At 39.5% G+C, this 18470-nt stretch overlaps 1 protein-coding gene across 2 annotated transcripts in view; it reads left to right on the forward strand.

Annotated features, from left to right (window-relative positions):
* Positions 1-12834, forward strand: part of slc30a4 (solute carrier family 30 member 4) — a 14168-nt gene extending 1334 nt beyond the window's left edge. The window contains exons 2-8 of one of the 2 annotated variants that reach the window (XM_062962963.1): positions 996-1543; positions 3776-3922; positions 5751-5904; positions 7036-7243; positions 8641-8746; positions 9216-9350; positions 9956-12834. In XM_062962963.1, the coding sequence (XP_062819033.1) occupies positions 1162-1543; positions 3776-3922; positions 5751-5904; positions 7036-7243; positions 8641-8746; positions 9216-9350; positions 9956-10110 (1287 nt within the window). In that variant the 5' untranslated portion in view covers positions 996-1161 and the 3' untranslated portion in view covers positions 10111-12834. Of the gene's footprint in view, positions 1-995; positions 1544-3775; positions 3923-5750; positions 5905-7035; positions 7244-8640; positions 8747-9215; positions 9351-9955 lie in introns of those variants that run through there. The other variant, XM_062962965.1, reaches the window with a different exon arrangement.
* The last annotated feature ends 5636 nt before the right edge of the window (positions 12835-18470 follow it).

Below are 18470 nucleotides of genomic sequence, written 5' to 3' on the forward strand. Positions count from 1 at the left end.
TTGAAAACATTGACTACAAAAATGGCTTGGATAATCCAGAAGCTTGGATAAGCGAGGCTTGGATAAGTGAGACTCTACTGTATCTGTAAGTTGTTTCTGACTTTGCGATGGCAAGAGAGTTGCTGTTGTATACCTGCAAGTCATTTCTGGCTTTGTGATTAAAAGCGTGGTGGTGGTGTTTACCTCTAAGTCTGTTGTGTCCCTGCAAGTCTTTTCTGACTTTGCGATGGCAAGAGAGGTTCTGTTATGTACCTGCAAGTCATTTCTGGCTTTGTGATGAAAAGAGTGTTGCTGTTGTGTACCTGCAAGTCTGTTGTGTGCCTGCAATTCTTTTCTGACTTTTCAATGGCAAGAGAAGTGCCGTTGTATACCTGTAAGTCTGTTGTGTCCCTGCTAGTCTTTTTTGACTTTGCGATGGCAAGAGAGGTGCTGTTGTGGATTTTCAAGTTGTTTCTGGCTTTGTGATGACAAGAGAGGTACTGTTGTGTGCCTGCAAGTCGTCTCTGACTTTGTGATAGCAAGAGAGGTACTGTTGTGTACCTGCAAGTCGTCTCTGACTTTGTGATGGCAAGAGAGGTACTGTTGTGTACCTGCAAATAGTCTCTGACTTTGTAATGGCAAGAGAGGTGCTGTTATGTACCTGCAAATCTTTTCTGACTTTATGATAGCAAGAGAGGTGCCTTTATCTACCTGTAAGTCTTTTTTGACTTTGCAACGGCAAGAGAGGTGGTGTTGTGTACCTGCAAGTCATTTCTGTCTTTGTGATGAAAAGAAAGGTACTGTTGTGTACCTGCAAGTCATTTCTGAGACTTCGCCTTGGGCTTTATCTGAGGCTGAGAGAGAGAGTGAGTCTAAGGTCATCTAGTGACCTTCCATAGCTGAGTAGGAGTTCAGTCCCTGGTCTACAGAGTCCAGTTATTGAAAGAGCTTGCCTGGTCTTAATGGGAGAACCGTTCCGCTTGTTTACTAACTGACCTCTCTTTGATACATTGCAGCTTTGATCTGCTGACGAGCCTGACACTCCACGTCACATTTGGCTTCATCAAGATGGAACATGGCCCAAGCAAATAGCACAAGGAAGCCCGAGTGGATTGCCAAAAGGCCAGGTCTTGCCTGAGGGGAAGTTCACTGTTGGACGTTCCCGGTCCAACAGAAGAAAGGATGGCCCATTCCGGCATCTGGAACCGCCTCAAGTCCATGCTGAGGAAGAATGACGATGCCTTGTTCTTGAACGACTGCAGTGCCTTTGACTTCTCGGACGAGGGGGGCGAGGAGGACTTCCCCAGGTTCAACAAGCTACGGGTGGTGGTTTCGGAGGAGGCGGGCGAGGCCTCCGCCAACGGAACTCATGTGGGGCCCCATTCTGACGACGAATCCTTGCTGGACAGGGATGTGGCTCCACGGAGCGCCCAGGCTGGCCCTGGGACGGACCCTTGCCGCAACTGCAGCAAAGAGAGGGAGCGGGCAAAGCAGAAGAAGGTGAAGAGGCGCCTGATCCTGGCAGCCATCCTCTATCTCCTCTTCATGACGGGGGAACTGATAGGTAAGAATGATCCCTTGACCTCCATCCCATAATTGCCCTGGTAAATAAAGTGCTTGTTGTTGTTATTTATGGGCACCTCGAAGAGCCATGGTTATTCACTATTCTGCTCATGTTATTAAAACCTTTGGGCCTCCTCTTTTCCCACTGCTTTCCACTTTGTTCTGTATTATATCTCTGTTAATGAAGTTGAGCATTGCTTCTTTTAACAGAAAATTTGGTTCTGAAGGCAGAAAAAAATAGGGAAAAAATTGGGATTGGTTGCTACATCCCTAAAAAGTGAAGCAGGTCAACATGTTTCAGCAAACCTTTTATCCAAAACTAACTATATGCATATGGACAATGAAACAACCAACTCAGATCAGCTTAGTATAAGTAAACATAACCTTTGGCAATATCTTGAGCTGCTGTTGGGCTGACTTAAGTCTGCTGAATAATACAATCTCTTGGCTTTCAAAAGAGATACAGTATCCTAGATTGTGCATTAAATTGCTGGTGTTTTCAAGGTCTTTTCAGGAAGGGCAAGTCTAAAAGAAAACAAAGCACAGCCCAGAAAACACACTACCAACTGGTCTGTCTACCTTTACACCCAGGTTAATAACAGATCATTGGACTGGAAAGTGAGTGACTTTATTTTGAACCCTATGGAATCTACATCAGAAGTTTCCTATTCTTGCCCTCAAAGGGCAATTGAGAAAAAGTTTGGTTTACTTATTTATTTATTACATCATTTCTACCCCACCCTTCTCACCCATCAGGGGACTCAGGGCGGTTTACAATGGTTGCAGGTAAAAACTCCATAGTCACAGCGTAGCTCAGGGTTGGGGAAAGTTTGACCATGGGAATGGGCCCCCCAGAGCCATTTTTATGGCTTTTGAAACCTCTTTGAGGCCTCCCCACCCCAGCAAAAGATAATGATCCCTGACCCTATCTCCACCCTTGGCTTAATGCATTCCATTGTTCTCCCTGGAATGATTACTATTGACTTATCATCATGAGTTCAGTTGAACCTGTTGTGTAGATACTTGTTTGGTTCAAACTCTTAATTCTTTGGGAATATATTGTGGAACAAGTGATACAAAAAGTTCATCCTATTGTTTTTTCGTACTCTGAATTTTCCGTTCAGTTGGATTTATGAGAATTGCAAATTATGTTTTGGTATGACAACGTTCTACTGCCTACTGCATGTAAATATATAGAGGTCAAGGTTTATAGCCCTGAATATCAGTTGTTCTTTGGAAGTTCCTCAAAACATATAGGTTTCAAGCCATCACACCGTTATTAGACCAATGAATCATAGAATCATAGAGTTGGAAGACGTATATCATGTCATCAATAATTAAGTTTGTGAGGTGTGTTTATTAATAACTCTTGAGGTGTTTGCAGGTTAAATTCTGTGGACTTTATCAGAAAGTCATTTATGAACTCTCTTTGAGTAAATTTGCAAAGTGATTGAAAGGAAAGAAAATCACATGTCTAGAATGCCTCAGGCAGCTGAAATAACCAAACAATGCTTAGATAAATGGAACAATGACCTATCAAATTGTTGCTAAGATAAGCATTCACTGAGCTTCTCACCTCTACGAAAAAGTTTTTTGTCTGTAGCTAACTCACTTTTTCTGCCCTCCCTTCTTTTAAGTTCCAAATATCCTAATCTTCTCATGAAAGGGTCTGTGATCAGCCAGTCATGAGACGGCCCTTTCGCCTTCATGGCTCATTGAAGACAGCAATGTGACATCAGGCTCATTCTTGACATACATGTCTTTTTGAAGTTTCTGTTATACAAAGAGACTACAGGAGATTTTAGAAAGGAAGAAAGAAGCCATGGTATGTGAAACAGGCATTCTGCAAAGCTGGATTAAAGGCGCTTTGAAATTTCTTCTGAGAATACACTCTTTTTCATTCTCATGCTCACAATCAGATTCTGCCAGTTTATCACTATTGTGGGTTATGATTTTTGTTCTTGTTATTTGCTATTAAATGACATAGCAATAATCTTCTATTCTAGAGAGACCTCCAGGAGCCCTAGCCAGGTCAAGCAACTCAGGGCCATGGCTTCTTTGGTTGAGCCAATCCACCTGTATTGTGGTCTTCCTCTTTTACAATTGCCTTCTGTTTAAGCAACCATAAATGTCTTTTCCACTGAGTCATGTTTTCTCATGATGGGTCATGTTTTCTCATATAAAGGTCTCTAGATATTGTATGCTAATTTTATTTTATTTTTTTAATGTTAAGGTGGATATGTTGCAAACAGCCTAGCAATCATGACTGATGCACTCCATATGCTAACGGACCTCAGCGGCATTATTCTGACTCTGCTTGCTTTGTGGTTGTCTGCAAAATCTCCCACCAAAAAATTCACCTTTGGCTTCCATCGCTTAGGTAAGTGACATAACACACACTGTTATGAGCCATGGTGTTGTCTTTTAAAATTTGGCATATTATATTGTCTACATCTTCCTGTTCTAACAAATTGCAATTTGCTGGTCAACCACAAACAATGTGAAACCATAGTTTATTACTGGGCTAAGAAGCCTGGCTTGTTTGACATGTGTACAGTCCTTTTCCTCCCTAGTCTGCATCTACATTAACAGAAAAGCTATTTTTGTGTTTAGAAAGGTTAACTTGCAAAGCATTAGGTGCTGGATTGTGAATGAGCTGATACAGCTTTTGTAACCATTAATAGTTCATCTGCTGAGATCAACGCTCTCTGAAAAAAGTTGCCAAGAAAAGGCAGATAAAATTTCTTGGCAACTCTTTGTGGCAGTAGCCTAAGCCCAGTTGTTATGAAAAAAAAGCCATTTGTACAAAAAAAAGTGTATTTCAAATAAAAAAGCCCTGACCCTGCGCTTTTCTTTATTCCTCTGCTAGGTTGGTCTCCATTCACTGTTCACATGATTCCTCCTTTTATAAAAAAAGCTATAATTAGATCCCCCTCAGCAACATTTTTGTTGTTCTTTAAAATCCCCTGGGAGCAGCATAATAACACTAAGCACCAGGGTGTATTTAAATACCTTTCAAAACTCTACTTGGCCCCGGTGGAGTTGTGTTTCAGTCCTAAGGATTCTCATTCCTCAAAATTAAAGACTCTTGAAAGAAAAGGTCTATTGCTGCCAAACTCTTTATTGTTTGAGTCCCAAGAAAAATTTCTTCTATACAGTGTAGTATAGTATGGCTTTAATCAAGAGTTGATGGGGTTGATACTAGAAAGCTGATGGAAAATTTCTCTGTCGAGGAACCAAAGTTTTGGCAGGCTGAATTATGAAATATAACCCACCCTTCTGAATGGAGTAAAAGAACACTCTTGGACAGCTTGCACTCCCCTTTCCCCCAACTTTTCATAGCTTTGTTCCTTCTAAAACTGATATATTTGCTTTATTATTTATTACATTTTCTGTTGTGCTACTTTTCTCCCAGTGTGCCTTGTAAACTATAAAATATGATTTTTAAAAAATATGTAAGGCATGAATGTTGGAAAAGTTGTGTGTCGGGTTTTGGGGAGGGAGAATGGTGAGTTTTAAATGAAATTTAATTGTATTTTAACAACAACATGGTTATCTTTCCTTGCCCTCCTCCCTTCTCTCACATGTGCTTTTGTCACTGAAAAGAGATGTGTCGAAGGGTTTCACAAAGTCTAATAAAGTACAGTTGCCTCGACTAATCGTGCGTAATGAAATCATGATAATTTGAAAGTTGTGCATTAAAAGCTTTCTTTATTACTGGGCTTAAAGAGCTGGGCATGTTTAGCCTGCAGAAAAGAAGGCTGAGAGGAGACATGATAGCCATGTACAAATACGTGAAGGGAAGTCATAGGGAGGAGGGAGCAAGCTTGTTTTCTGCTGCCCTGCAGACTAGGACACGGAACAATGGCTTCAAACTACAGGAAAGGAGATTCCACCAGAACATCAGGAAGAACTTCCTCACTGTGAGAGCTGTTTGACAGTGGAACTCTCTCCCCGGGGCCGTGGTGGAGGCTTTGGAGGCTTTTAAGCAGAGGCTGGATGGCCATCTGTCGGGGGTGCTTTGAATGCGATTTCCTGCTTCTTAGCAGGGGGTTGGACTGGATGGCCCATGTGGTCTCTTCCAACTCTACTATTCTATGATTCTATGATTCTATTTATAAATGAAAAGCAGAAATGTTCAATGATGCTTCCATATACATGTGCTCAAAAATAACAAATACTACTGTTGTTTCTTTTTTCTCCCCCAGAGGTTTTGTCTGCCATGTTCAGCGTGTTGCTGATTTATATCCTTATGGTGTTCCTTTTGTATGAAGCTGTTCAAAGGACCATCCACATGGACTATGAAATCAATGGGGATGTCATGCTTATTACCGCCGCTGTCGGTGTGGCTGTCAACCTCATGTACGTTGCGTGTTTCCTCCTCTGAAGATGATGATTATCATCATCACTTTCATTCTATAGCACCATCCACATATAACAACTGCAACACAATATAACTATCTTTCCCAGCAGCATGTTATCTGGATTTATGAGGTTTAATTCTAAATAGTCCTTTGAAGAAGGCCTATTTAAGCTAGAATGTGTCTGGGTTTTGTCTTCTTTCTTTCTTTCTTTCTTTCTTTCTTTCTTTCTTTCTTTCTGTCTGTCTGTCTGTCTGTCTGTCTGTCCTACATTTATATCCTGCTCTTCTCACCCTGAAGGGGACTCAGAGCGGCTTACAAATCAAATGAACATACAATATATTATTAGCATAGCACAATATAAGCATTAAATTACTATATTGTACTATATCATTATATGGTAATATTATTAGTAATATTACATTACATTTAATATATAATATATAATTATATTATTATATTGTATTATTAGTATAATATAGTATTACATTATAATATTATCGATATTATATGTATATACAATATATTATATATTTATAAATTATATATATATGTGTGTGTGTGTGTGTGTGTGTATATATAAAATTATCATAGCATGTTGCTATGGCACAGGAGACAAGATGGAACTATCTTCCTGGCTCTCTCTCTCTCTGTCTCTCTCTCTCTCTCTGTCTCTCTCTCTCTCTCTCTCTCTCTCTATATATATATATATATATATTAGTTTTTTTTACTAATAGACCCATTATTTGAGAGGGGTCTTCAATTTCTTCTATGGATTTCTTTGGTTGGTCCTAGTTTCTACTTTGTTTGTCATCATCTCTCTTTTATGCCTTACACACACACTTTTTCTCATTTTTCAATCTGTTCCCAGGCCTCTTGAACCCAAGCATGCTCATACACTTCTCCTGGTTATCCATTTTTATATTCCTTGTGATTTCTAACTCTTGTACCAATGATTCTTTCAAAGAAGTAAAGCCCAGGAACGCATTGGCTTGGTTAAATGTGATATAGCTGCATTGCAGCCTTTATACACATTTTTGTTGTTGTAGGATTCAAAAATAGGGGTACATGTGGGGGTTTTCTTCCCCTTTTCTCCCTATTCATTCCTCGCTTGTGCTGCACTCTGTTTCAGAATGGGCTTTCTGCTGAACCAGTCCGGCCACCTTCACTCTCATTCGCATGCTCCGTCCTCTGTCCCTCCACCGAATCCTTCTGCCACGGCTTCTGGGCACAGCCATGGCCACAACAGCCTGGCAGTCAGAGCTGCATTTGTACACGCTTTAGGGGACCTGGTCCAGAGCATTGGTGTTCTCGTAGCTGCATACATCATTCGCTTCAAGGTAGGATTGCAAGCCATGCATGTGAAGTGAAACATTGACCTGGTGGTCATAGAAAGTATGTTGATCCAAAGCTTTTTTAATGGAGAACATTGTTCCACATGAACAAATAATATTGGTCTTCCATGAGAAAATCCATATATACACACAGTGGAGTTTCTGTTCTGGGAACTGTTGGGTTAGATTAAATAGGAACCAGAGACCAGGGATAATATTTGTTTCTTAAGCATCAAAACTATATATTTTAACAGCCTTTATAATAATAATAGAAAAATAATGAATTTATTACCCAACTCTCCCTGCGGCTCGAAGTCGAATACAACATCTAAAAGGGTAGATTTCAGGAAATGATGAGTTGTAGTAAATCATAATAAATACAGGGTGATTCAGAATGATGGACCATATTTCAAAGCAGTATATTTCAAAGCAGTGACATGCTACGATGACACAGAAAAGTACAAATGCTTTAATGAGGTATCAAGTTTTACTAATCATTTTGAGCCATAATCAAATCTAAAAAAAATAACTGAAAATCTCATTCAGCCTTATGTCATGTGTGTGGGGCAGGGGGGAGGTTGCAGAAGTATTACGCTTGGCTGTGCCTTCCAGGATCTGAGCCATTGGGAGTCAACTCTTCTGTTCTGAGAAGGGGGGGGGCTGAATCATTCTGTTTTCAGTCTGTGTTCAGACCTGTTCACTAATTGGACATCAACGCATCATGTTGTGGCATGCAAATATCTCACTCCACCCACAATTTCCCTGTATTTACAGCAAATACTTGGAATGGGCTTCCTCCAAATGGGATGTCAAAGTCACATACATTTGGGAGACTTACCTGTATAGGGTTCCTGATTGCATGGTTTATGGTAGCCATATTCACCAGAACATGGCTATGTTTTCTTTTCGGACACAGAACGAATCGTAAATCTCTTCCTCATTCTTCACTGATGCGGTTTCAGTTTCTGACACATCTCATTCCTTCACCTCTTTGCATTCTTTTGAAAGAACTGAATGGATTTCTGCATGGAACCTTCCCTAACCCTAACTATTACCTATGTTTTAAAGAAAAGAGGTGTCTGTATATCTTAATAAACATTAATGCATTTTGGAGTAATTCTAATGTTTTGAGATGGAATCATATTCAGTTACATTTGGGAGTGCAGTTTTTGAGCATGACAGTTATTTGGACAAGTGCCCATTCTAAAGAATAACAGTTCTCTGGTCCATTTAGTAATCCTAGAACTATGAAGTAGATTGGCTTGCATAAAAATGAAAGTTGAGCAAAATTACCTACCAGCCCATGTTTCAAGCTTTCAAAATATTCCAAAGAAGGAACAGACATCTTGATAAGTTCCCTTCTTAGGTCGAGTCTTACCAGGCTTGCCTCTCTTTTGTCTCAGCCAGAATACAAGATTGCAGACCCTATATGCACATACGTATTCTCCATTCTTGTGGCTTTCACAACGTTTCGAATCATCCGGGACACTGGAGTAATTGTACTTGAAGGTAATAATTCTTACATTTGAGATTGACGGCTGCAAGTGGGTAAAAGCCATAATAAAGTGTGCATTCAAGTTGTTTTCATTGAGGTTTTTTTTGGCAAGATTTGTTCACAGGGGGGTTGCCATTTCCTTCCTGTGAGGCAGAGAGAGTGTGCCCATTGCATGTGCCGTTCGGGATCTTCACTGATATCTTTGGAACAGAATTTTGTATTTTGTTTTCTCCTGAAATGAGCAGTGCCAGTAATGACCTGAATGCATGTTATAAAGCATTGCCCTCTGATTTTTCACTGTGTGGTGTGATTCCTGAACGTATTTAAACATCTGTGGAAGTATTCTTCCCTAATTTAAAACTTGTGAAAATTGTAGAATCTTAGAATTAGAAAGGATTGTAAGGGCCGTCTAGTCTAGTTATATAATTATTCAATATAATCATTTCTTATTCATGTGATCCTTGATTTTTCATTTATTTGTAGGTGCCCCAAGGCATTTGAATGTGGATCTCATTAAAGAAGAGCTAATGAAAATCGAAGATGTGTTTTCAGTGCAAAACCTCAACATCTGGTCACTAACTGCAGGAAAAACTATTGTCATAGTCCACTTGCAATTAGGTAAAAAATGGGGCTCATACTATTACCTCCAAGACGTACATTGCTTCTATTATAATTATCATTTGTAAAGCATCTGTATTAACTGCATGTTCTACACAAACCAAAAGGCATAGCATCTAAAGGTTGTTTTTGTGTGCCTTCAGGTCCTTTCTGACTTATGGTGATGAGGGGGGTTTTTCAGAGAGGGTTTGCCTTTGCCTTCCTCTGAAGTAGAGAGAATATAATTTGACTTAATATACCTTGTGGGTTTACCTGTCTGTTTGAGAATTCAAACCCTGGTCTCCATAGTCATAATCCAACATTCAAACCATTAGACTACACCTTTATTTTGTTGAGCTTTAATTTGTAAAGTGCCATGTGCACTGATGGTGTCATATAAACATATAAATAAAATGATGATGATACCCGACACAGTAATAACCTAAAACTGGTGTACAGGAAGGTGTAGGCTGGATAGCCCTTTCCTCTTTACAGCTTTCTTGTAGAAGGACCAGATGGAAGCTTGTGAATATGCAGTTTGAATAGCTATGTGTCTCCTGACTTTGTTTTAAATTCGAGATTCCATTCATGTAAGGCATTTTCTGTGTGTTTCCCTTGCCTTTCAGTTCCTGGTGTTTCATCCAAGTGGGAAGACATCCAGGGCAAGGCCAGGCGGTTGTTGCTGAACACCTTTGGGGTCTATCAGTGCTCAGTCCAGCTTCAGAGTTACCGGCGAGAAGAAAGTAAACCCTGCATTAACTGCCAAGGATCTAGTGCCTAATTTTTCCACACTTTTAAGTGGAGGGACTCCCTGCCTTATACTTTTAAAATTTTGCAACCAAAAGACCACAAAGCAATAAAAAAAAAACAAATCAAGATTTACAAATGTAACAGAATCCTTTAGGTCTGGGGTTGCATTAGCAGGCAGTGCAACGGAAAGGATTGGGAATGAGCGAAAGCTCTGGGTCAGGAGGACGACCCTTTCCGTGAAGATGAGTGATTTCTCCCGCTATTCAGTTTTGCTAGGGTTTTTTCTTGCCAATGTATCTCCGATAAGTTGTTTACAGATGCATTACAACTGGGCAGATACCTCATACAGTAATCTTCCATTTTCCTATGCTCCAAAAAGGGCCTCAGGAATTAACTACTTGAGTTTCTGAGAAGACTTGAGAAGGGCAATCATGTCCACAATCGCTATATACATTCATGATTCCTGAACTGGTTACGCAGTATTTTATTCCCTTTGCAAGAGCCAGGTTTTTCATTCCTTGCCTAAAACTCAAGTTGTTGCAGGGATAACAGAACCCTTTTGTAAGATGTCTCTTCGCAGAAACTTGAACTCATCTTTGGCAGTGTAACTTTTATGGAAAAGTAACTTTAGCCTGCGCTCCAAGCTTTTACTGAGGACAAGCTGCCTTTTCCTTAACTGAAAACGTCGAGGCTGGACCCGCTCTGTTGGGAAGAATTGGGATTGGAATTGGGGGTTTTTTTGTCTTTCGTATCTTTTTGACATAGGACTTGTACTGTAGGGAAAAAAGGCGTATTTCATTTCTTCAACTGTATATGTTTGGCTTTGAGATGTTTTCTTTCTTATGGATCATCTTGACTTTCTAATGTTCTAACCTGCTTCAAGAAGCCCGTCGGTGAGCATAAATCTTGCGTCTAATCAAGAAGTTTGCCACTTTGGGATCTATTTGCAAAACCAAGAGGGCTCTATAGAATTTGCAAATTAGTTGACTCTAGTGTAGATATTCAGGGAATATGAGAGGATAAAGAAACTTCATCTTCAATGCAATTCCCAAGGTTTAGAACAGCGAGAATCTGCCTTTGCATTTCCTTTCCGTTAATATGAGTCTTCTGCATGACAATGTGCTAAAATGTGCCAGTGAAACATTAGTGATTTGGTGAACAGTACAACTTTCCAGTCATAGAGGAGAGCTTTTTTTGGTTTTTCTGCCCTCTTTGCAGTCTAAAAGTCACCATCCTTTCTGACCTGTGCTGAATTGCAGGCCTTAATGAACTGCATTGGAGGCACCAAACTATTTGAAGGTTCTTCTTAATTGTTTGAAGGGGAAACTGGGGGGAAGCTACTGAAAGACAGCTATATTGCTTTCAGTTCATTGGAGTGAATGTAGATTATTGCTAAAATCAGAATGAATGTAGATTATTGCTGCCAATAATGGCCACAGCTCTATTGGTAAGTCCCCAGTAGAATAGACCCATTGAATCAATGGTTGAATAGTGAGTCAACCCATTGCTAAATCCTGGTGATTCAATAGATCTACCTGTAGTAAAAACTAACAACAGAATATAGGCCATTAATAATAATTATAAATGGTTAGGGCTTGGTTTCACTTTCTTTGCATCTGCTTTGATTCATATAAAGATTCATCATTTTGGGTTAAAAAAGTATAGTTTCTAACTTAATAAGATCGATTACTATACTGCACAATTCAGTTTTAGACCCAACTAATGTAGGTCTAGGGAATGCACAGGGCTTAGACTGGTATTGAATAACAAGTGCCATTTATTTCAGTGAGCCTACTCTGAATTCGATTTAGTCCTTGTTCTTTGCTTATGAAATTGGAAGCAATCCGTTTTGTTAATGTAGCTAGTAAAGTATTATATGCCTCTGATTTTGTTTTATACTTGGGACAAACAAGCTGAAAAACATAGCACTGTTTGATCACAGTAAGAAAGAGAAATATGTGATGTTACCAGTTACCAGCATATTTTGACTAACTTAGAACGGATAGCCAGACATCACTAAATAGCTCCTCCATGAAGTGAGTGCTGTAATCTCTTTAAGGACTGGTATTTGTCTTCTGATAAAGAAAGTTTTAACAAAATAAAATCAGTTCGCGAAAAAAACCTGAAAATTATTACAACATAATGTGACATATTAAAATATTTCAGTAAAGGTTATTGTAGTATTGTTTTTTACAAAAAATATCACAACAATTGGGAGTTATTGCCATGATTATCCTGTTAAGATGTCTATTCAATGTACTTCTGATGTCCCTTGTCATTGAAACTAGTAAACTTTTTCTATTGCTGATCCCCAGGACAAAACTCAGTATTAACAAGCGCAAAATGCACTATTATTTTTTCTTACCTTTTCAAAAGCAGAGTGGTCATCTTACAATACAGTGTGATGCATTTCCAGGCCAGAGACGAAGAGCTGGTATCTTTGCAGATGCCCTCCCCCCCCCCCCCCCCCAAATGCGCCATTACTACAAAGCCATATCACAGTCTGTGAAAAAAATGGTGTTTTCCTTCAATATGACTTTTCTGGGAGTCAGGTATTTCTTTTGCACATGACTGTATTCATTACAGATATTTCATTAAGTTAGCTTTTACGGTACACATGATTAGAAACTGGGATTTTAGTAGATCTATGCTGTACTTGGGCATTTTTACAATTGTACCTACATTCTATATATTTGTTTAATGAGACAACCGTGTTGCTTTCTTGTGGATTTATTAAATCAGTTATTAAAACTGTTTTGACTTGTTCCTATTATTCTATTGAACATTTTTTGGGGGGGGGATTTGGGATTATTTTTCATATTCACGTCTTGTGGTTCTTCAACAACTTGGATTCTCTGAGAGTAAAGCCCACAATTATAAAGAAACTTCCCCAAAAAATGCCCGTCACATTGCTGACTGAACATATCCCATAACGTACAGCCCTGTGTTAGTATTGGATATGGATTGATTTGGTGGTGCAGTGAGTTAAATCTTAGTGAACTGCTGACCTGAAGGTTGGGTTGCTGACCTGAAGTTTGCCAGTTCAAATCTGCGAGATGGGGTGAGCTTCCGTCTATCAGCTCTAGCTTGTGGGGACATAAAACAAGCTCTCCCAGTAAGACATCCGGGCATCCCCTGGGCAACGTCTCTGTAGATGGCCAATTCTCTCACACCAGAAGCGACATCGCTTCTGACACTATAAAAAATTGATTAGGTGAACATTTGGAATGCAATTATTCTTTGGCCTTGATCCGCCCCCTTAGTTGAAAAACTACGAACAAGAGTATGTCATTCTTGTGACAACCACGAGATGTCCCACTATTCATTAAGATACTGTACAGTATTTTAAAAAATCACCAGTTGAGACTCAAGAATAGTTTGCAGTTTCATTTTCTATTTCAAGTTTAAAAATGTATTCACCTGATGATGTTCTATGTGGGTTGCCAATAGACAAATAAAAACCTAAGAGCACATTAAATCTGCATTCTCTGAAAAGCTGGAATGAGTATACTGAGACTTCTGGCACATCATGAGACAATGCGAGTCATTACAAAAGTCTCCAACTACCGTGCCACCATCATACGGAATCCTATTTAGAGAGGGACATTTAGCATGTTCAACCAGAGAGCTCTTGGGCTGCAATAAACTACAAATCTCAGAATTCCACTGCAGTATTCCATTCTATCTTTTGGCTGCCAAATGCTTATTTATATCTCCTTTACTTGACTATAGTCCAAGTTCTGAATTGTTTATCTCCAACACTGTCAAGAAAGAAAATAAGATGTGTTGAAGAGCCACCAAGTATTAAAATTTATTGATGTTCATTTCCCCGTTTCTAGCCTAGCAAAAAGGTCATTTATTCACTGTAGGCAAAATACGTCTACTGCTTCATCTAGCTTCATTTATTATTATTTCTTGTATTAATTTCTCACTGTTTTCAGTAGTGGGAGTCACCTAGAAGAAGGTGGGTAGAAAAATCTGTATACAAATAAGAATACACTGGTAATATAGTACTCCTATTTGTAAGCAGAGCATTACAATTAGGAGGCTCTAAAATTGCAACATATTTCCTTGAAAACTCTTCTCTCAATTTCCTCAGTTCAAGTTCACAAAGTTGTGCAATGCTGGGTTTCACTCTGCTTTGGAAACCCGGGGCTCTTACAGGAAAAAACACACCTCACGCAAGAGAAGGAACTTTCCCAGTCTCAATAGAGGAGGGATTGGTCATTGGATATCAGGGCGGTGGCTGCTTTTCCTTCTGAATTGGGTGGAGAAATAATCTCATCTCTTAAGCTTCTTGAATCGATTTGACTTGATTAACGGCTCTGACAAGGTATGGGTTTGCCTACTTTCCACACTATAATTAAAACTTTTGACATTATAATTAGAAAGGGAAAGAATAATATAGGGAGGGGGAAAGTACTGTGAGCACAATTACTGTGCATGAAGTAAAGTTTATGGATAACAAACCATCAGAAAGCAAAGGTGTCACTCTCCCAGATAAGTCTGAATGTCAGAGTATTTTGGAGTGCCGCATAAGCTTTGCTCAGCCTATAAGTAATATTTACACTCTATGCCAGGCATCCTCAAATTGTGGCCTTCCAGCTGTTTGGGCCTCTAACTTCCAGCTGAAGGGCTGCAGTTTGAGAATGCCTGCCTTTTGCTATGATCTGCCTCTTTATACATAACTAGGCAGGGCTCTGTTAATATACACAGAACTGCTGCCAGCACAAATTAGAAACTAAGGGAGGCCAAATCAATCTGGCAAATATGTTTTTAAAGTTGAAAAGGCTATAGGGAGATGCAACTGCTTTATCCCAGCTATAAATTTTATGGTATCATAAGGAAGAGTAAATCATTTACTCATAAGCAATATTGCAGGGCTCATATTCCAAATATGAAGTTGGAGAACATTGCATGCTTTGCACGCAAAGCCTAATTTCAGCTCCATGTTTGAAATCCAGGAGAGCCCCTTCTAATTTATATTACAGATAGGGAACATGTAACTCTGCAGAATCTGCTGGACTACAGATACCTCCAGTCAAAACCAATGTATCAATTGGCCAGGGATGATAGTAGTATTAGTCTTACAACATTCAGATGGCAAACATCCCAACTTCTGATAGCAATGTCTCCACTCCCGACGCAATGCAAAGCCTTTGACCAACTCAGTATAACACAATTCCTTTTCTCCTGTGAATGGCAATGGAAGGTGCGGGCTTCAATCCATGGAATAACCTTTCATTGTGGGTGAGCCACTGTGTTAGATCTGTGAGCTTAGCACTACAATTGCCTCAACAAACAGTGTGTCAGAAACAAAAAAGAACCAACCAGAGTTGATTAATTCTCGAAATACATATGAAGGCAGGGAAGCACTTCATGCCTTTCTAGAATGTTGACAGGCGTGCCACCTCCCTCATAAATCTCTCTGTCATTTAAAGGCTTTTTGCAGATGATGTCCAATTTAGTACCTCTCCTATGTGTGATCCATTTGACACAAGTGTTTTGCAAAATAGTAGATGTCTGTATTCAGAATATGAATCACACTGTCTGAAAGCAGAGAGATGGGTGACAAAGGACCCAATTTATTTAATGTGAGAGTTTTGCTGGGTCCTCTCCAAGGGCTCAGAGGTTGCCAAAATCAATGAATCCTTTGCAACCAACTCGCTGTGGTGCGCTATAAGACAACAAGAGCTAAGGGCAAACTATTCTAATGACTCAACCTCCTCTTTACCTATGGGTATATTCAACACTAGGACGTTGGTTGGCAACACCTGGACCATACACAAACACAGCCATTTCAAGAGGAAGTAAATATTAATAGTAGAAAGGTTGTAGCTGTCAGAACTGATAAAACCACTCTTTCCATCACACTCACAGAGAATACAGTGGGATTGTGGACATACAGATAAGACATTGTTGGCAATAGGAGCCTTTCATCAAGACATCAAGATAAAGGAAATTTGTAGTTTGATCTGAAAGTTACACACCTAATCAGAAGTAATTTCTCTCTCCATTCTTTTATTTAATTTCTCTCCAATAAAGGGATGTGTTTGTAGCTAGCTAGATGTACACTCTGCATAATAAGATTTCATTTATCCTGTCTTAATTGTACTAGTCTTAGTTTGGAATCATGGCTTTAACAGCTTTTCTTGTATTCTGTTGTTTAACCTTTGAAATTCTTAGAACTATGTATCAAGTTCACAAGTAAAATTTGCAAGGAGCCTTTGTCTTCACTGTAGTAAACTTTTTCTTCTTAAAATAACTTCACCTTGTCCATTTGGGTATCATTGTTTCAAAATTAATTACCAGCATGTTTTCTCAGTAGCACCGATGAAGAATCTATTATGCATGACTATATCCATAGCCCAGCCAATACTTAATGGAGTTGGGCAGACATTTCTTTATTTTTAAAGGATTCTGATGGAAAAGTACAAATACCACAATTAACGACATGCCTTGATGCCCCCATGAAGAGATGCATCAGAAGTCCTTTGAAGTTTGCAAGAGAAGCAAATCTTAACACTTCTAAAAATGGACCCATTTAACGACTGGAGAACATAAGATTGATTTATAAGTGTCTGAACACTGACAATTATGGCTCCAGCAAGCCAGTTTTATCCCAGCTAATTGCAGTCATCTCCACTCCCAAAAAAACAGAGACAAGATCAAGGCCAAAATAGCTGATCTCTGGCATGCTGCCAGTCTAGATAGAGCTACCTTCTGTAAAAATATGCCTCCAGGGAACCAAACTCAAGGCTTGAGTCTTACTCCAACGAGAAACGCAAGTGCAGTTTATTGTTTCTTCAAGAGCTAAAGTGATGCTACAAATATAGCCTGTATGCCTGGAGGGACTGCAGTTTTCATAGATTTCGCCCCCACATACCACTTGCTTTCAAACAGACAAAAGGCAGACAAAAACCATGTCACACATATGTTCTCCATCCCCAATATGATGCCTTCTCGCCTGTGTCATTCCTGTTTATCTCAGTACTTGGTCAGCTCAAGGTTTGCCTCTAAAGAACAAGTAGAATAATTACAACCCATCACACCAATATCAAAGTCATCCCTAAAGATGCATGGATTTCTGTTACAGGCAGCCATTACCATCACTATTTCTGGGCACTATTTAATGCTAAGCACAATAAAAAAATATAGTTTTGACAATTAAAGGTTTGAGCTGGTGCAATGGAGGCTGATAATGTCTCATCATGCTTCTTTTTCTCTTTCCTCTCCCTCTCCAGGGAAGCATAGAATCGGCTTGGTTTTAAACCAGACCTTAAAGGAGCTTTCCAAGGTGCTGAACCTATTTGGGGGAAATGTTCAGCACTTTGTAGAACTGGTTTACAGTATAGATCACAATTCAAAGGAAACTCACTATCTCATTGACTTCAAAGTCTCCAGACTCTATTGGGACTGGCACATAAGAAAGATGGTTCTCTCCTATCTGATCCCGATGACAGCATCTGACCCTTTGGATTACTATAACACATTTTATTTGTGGTTGCCTTTGAAAACTATTGGGAAACACCAGCTGGCCCACAGAGCCGTAGTGAGATTGGTTACAGGGATCACACAATTTCCTTGTTTCAGAAGCTCTGCTGCCTGTTTGTTTCCAGGCACAATTCAATTCATTTTTGCTGGCACATTTCCTACTGATCGTTTTGATTTTATGATGGACCCAGTGGCTTCACAATGACAGGCTGCTGAAAAAGCCACCCACTTTCAATCGTCCAGAGCTGACATGTGGGAGGTGAGTGTGTGTTGTGTCACAGACCAGCAATTTGTAACACACAGGTTTTCTGGAAAAAAGGGAACTGAAAAAAAAATCTGGTTATTTTTGGAGAACAGGAAAATAAATACTAATACAAATAAACACTATAATGATACATATATACCTTTTGGGCCTTTAGGAAATGTTGCTTCTGTTTCCTCCTTGAAACTGCACGTAGGCAAGCCAAACTTTCATGAGTCATTAGGCTGCCAGTGTGACAATTTACAGCCACTTTCAACATACCAAGGAGGAAATGAAGTCTTGGCAGTTTATAGCCACTTTTCTGAAAACACTGCGGGAGGGTGAAACACCTGCTGCGGCTTATAACACAAAGGTATATGAGACCTCAGTTTTTTTCCATCACCTCTGCCAAGAGGCAATTTGTCACCGTGGGGAATCTGTAACCTTCTAGATTTTTGTGCGGTCCGGTTTTCGTCAGTCCCAACCAGCATAGCCAGTAGGCAAGCATGATGGGCATTATAGTCTTTCAATGTCTAGAAGACGTCTAGAAGATTTCCTATCTTGCTTATAGTCCCTGCTATAATTTACTCTTGCATTGCATTGCCCAAGTCAGTGGTAAGGATGCTATATTTAAAAACAACCAATATCTTCACAAA

The sequence above is a fragment of the Anolis carolinensis genome, unplaced genomic scaffold (genome assembly GCF_035594765.1).
Source record: "Anolis carolinensis isolate JA03-04 unplaced genomic scaffold, rAnoCar3.1.pri scaffold_11, whole genome shotgun sequence".
Classification (NCBI taxonomy): domain Eukaryota; kingdom Metazoa; phylum Chordata; class Lepidosauria; order Squamata; family Dactyloidae; genus Anolis; species Anolis carolinensis.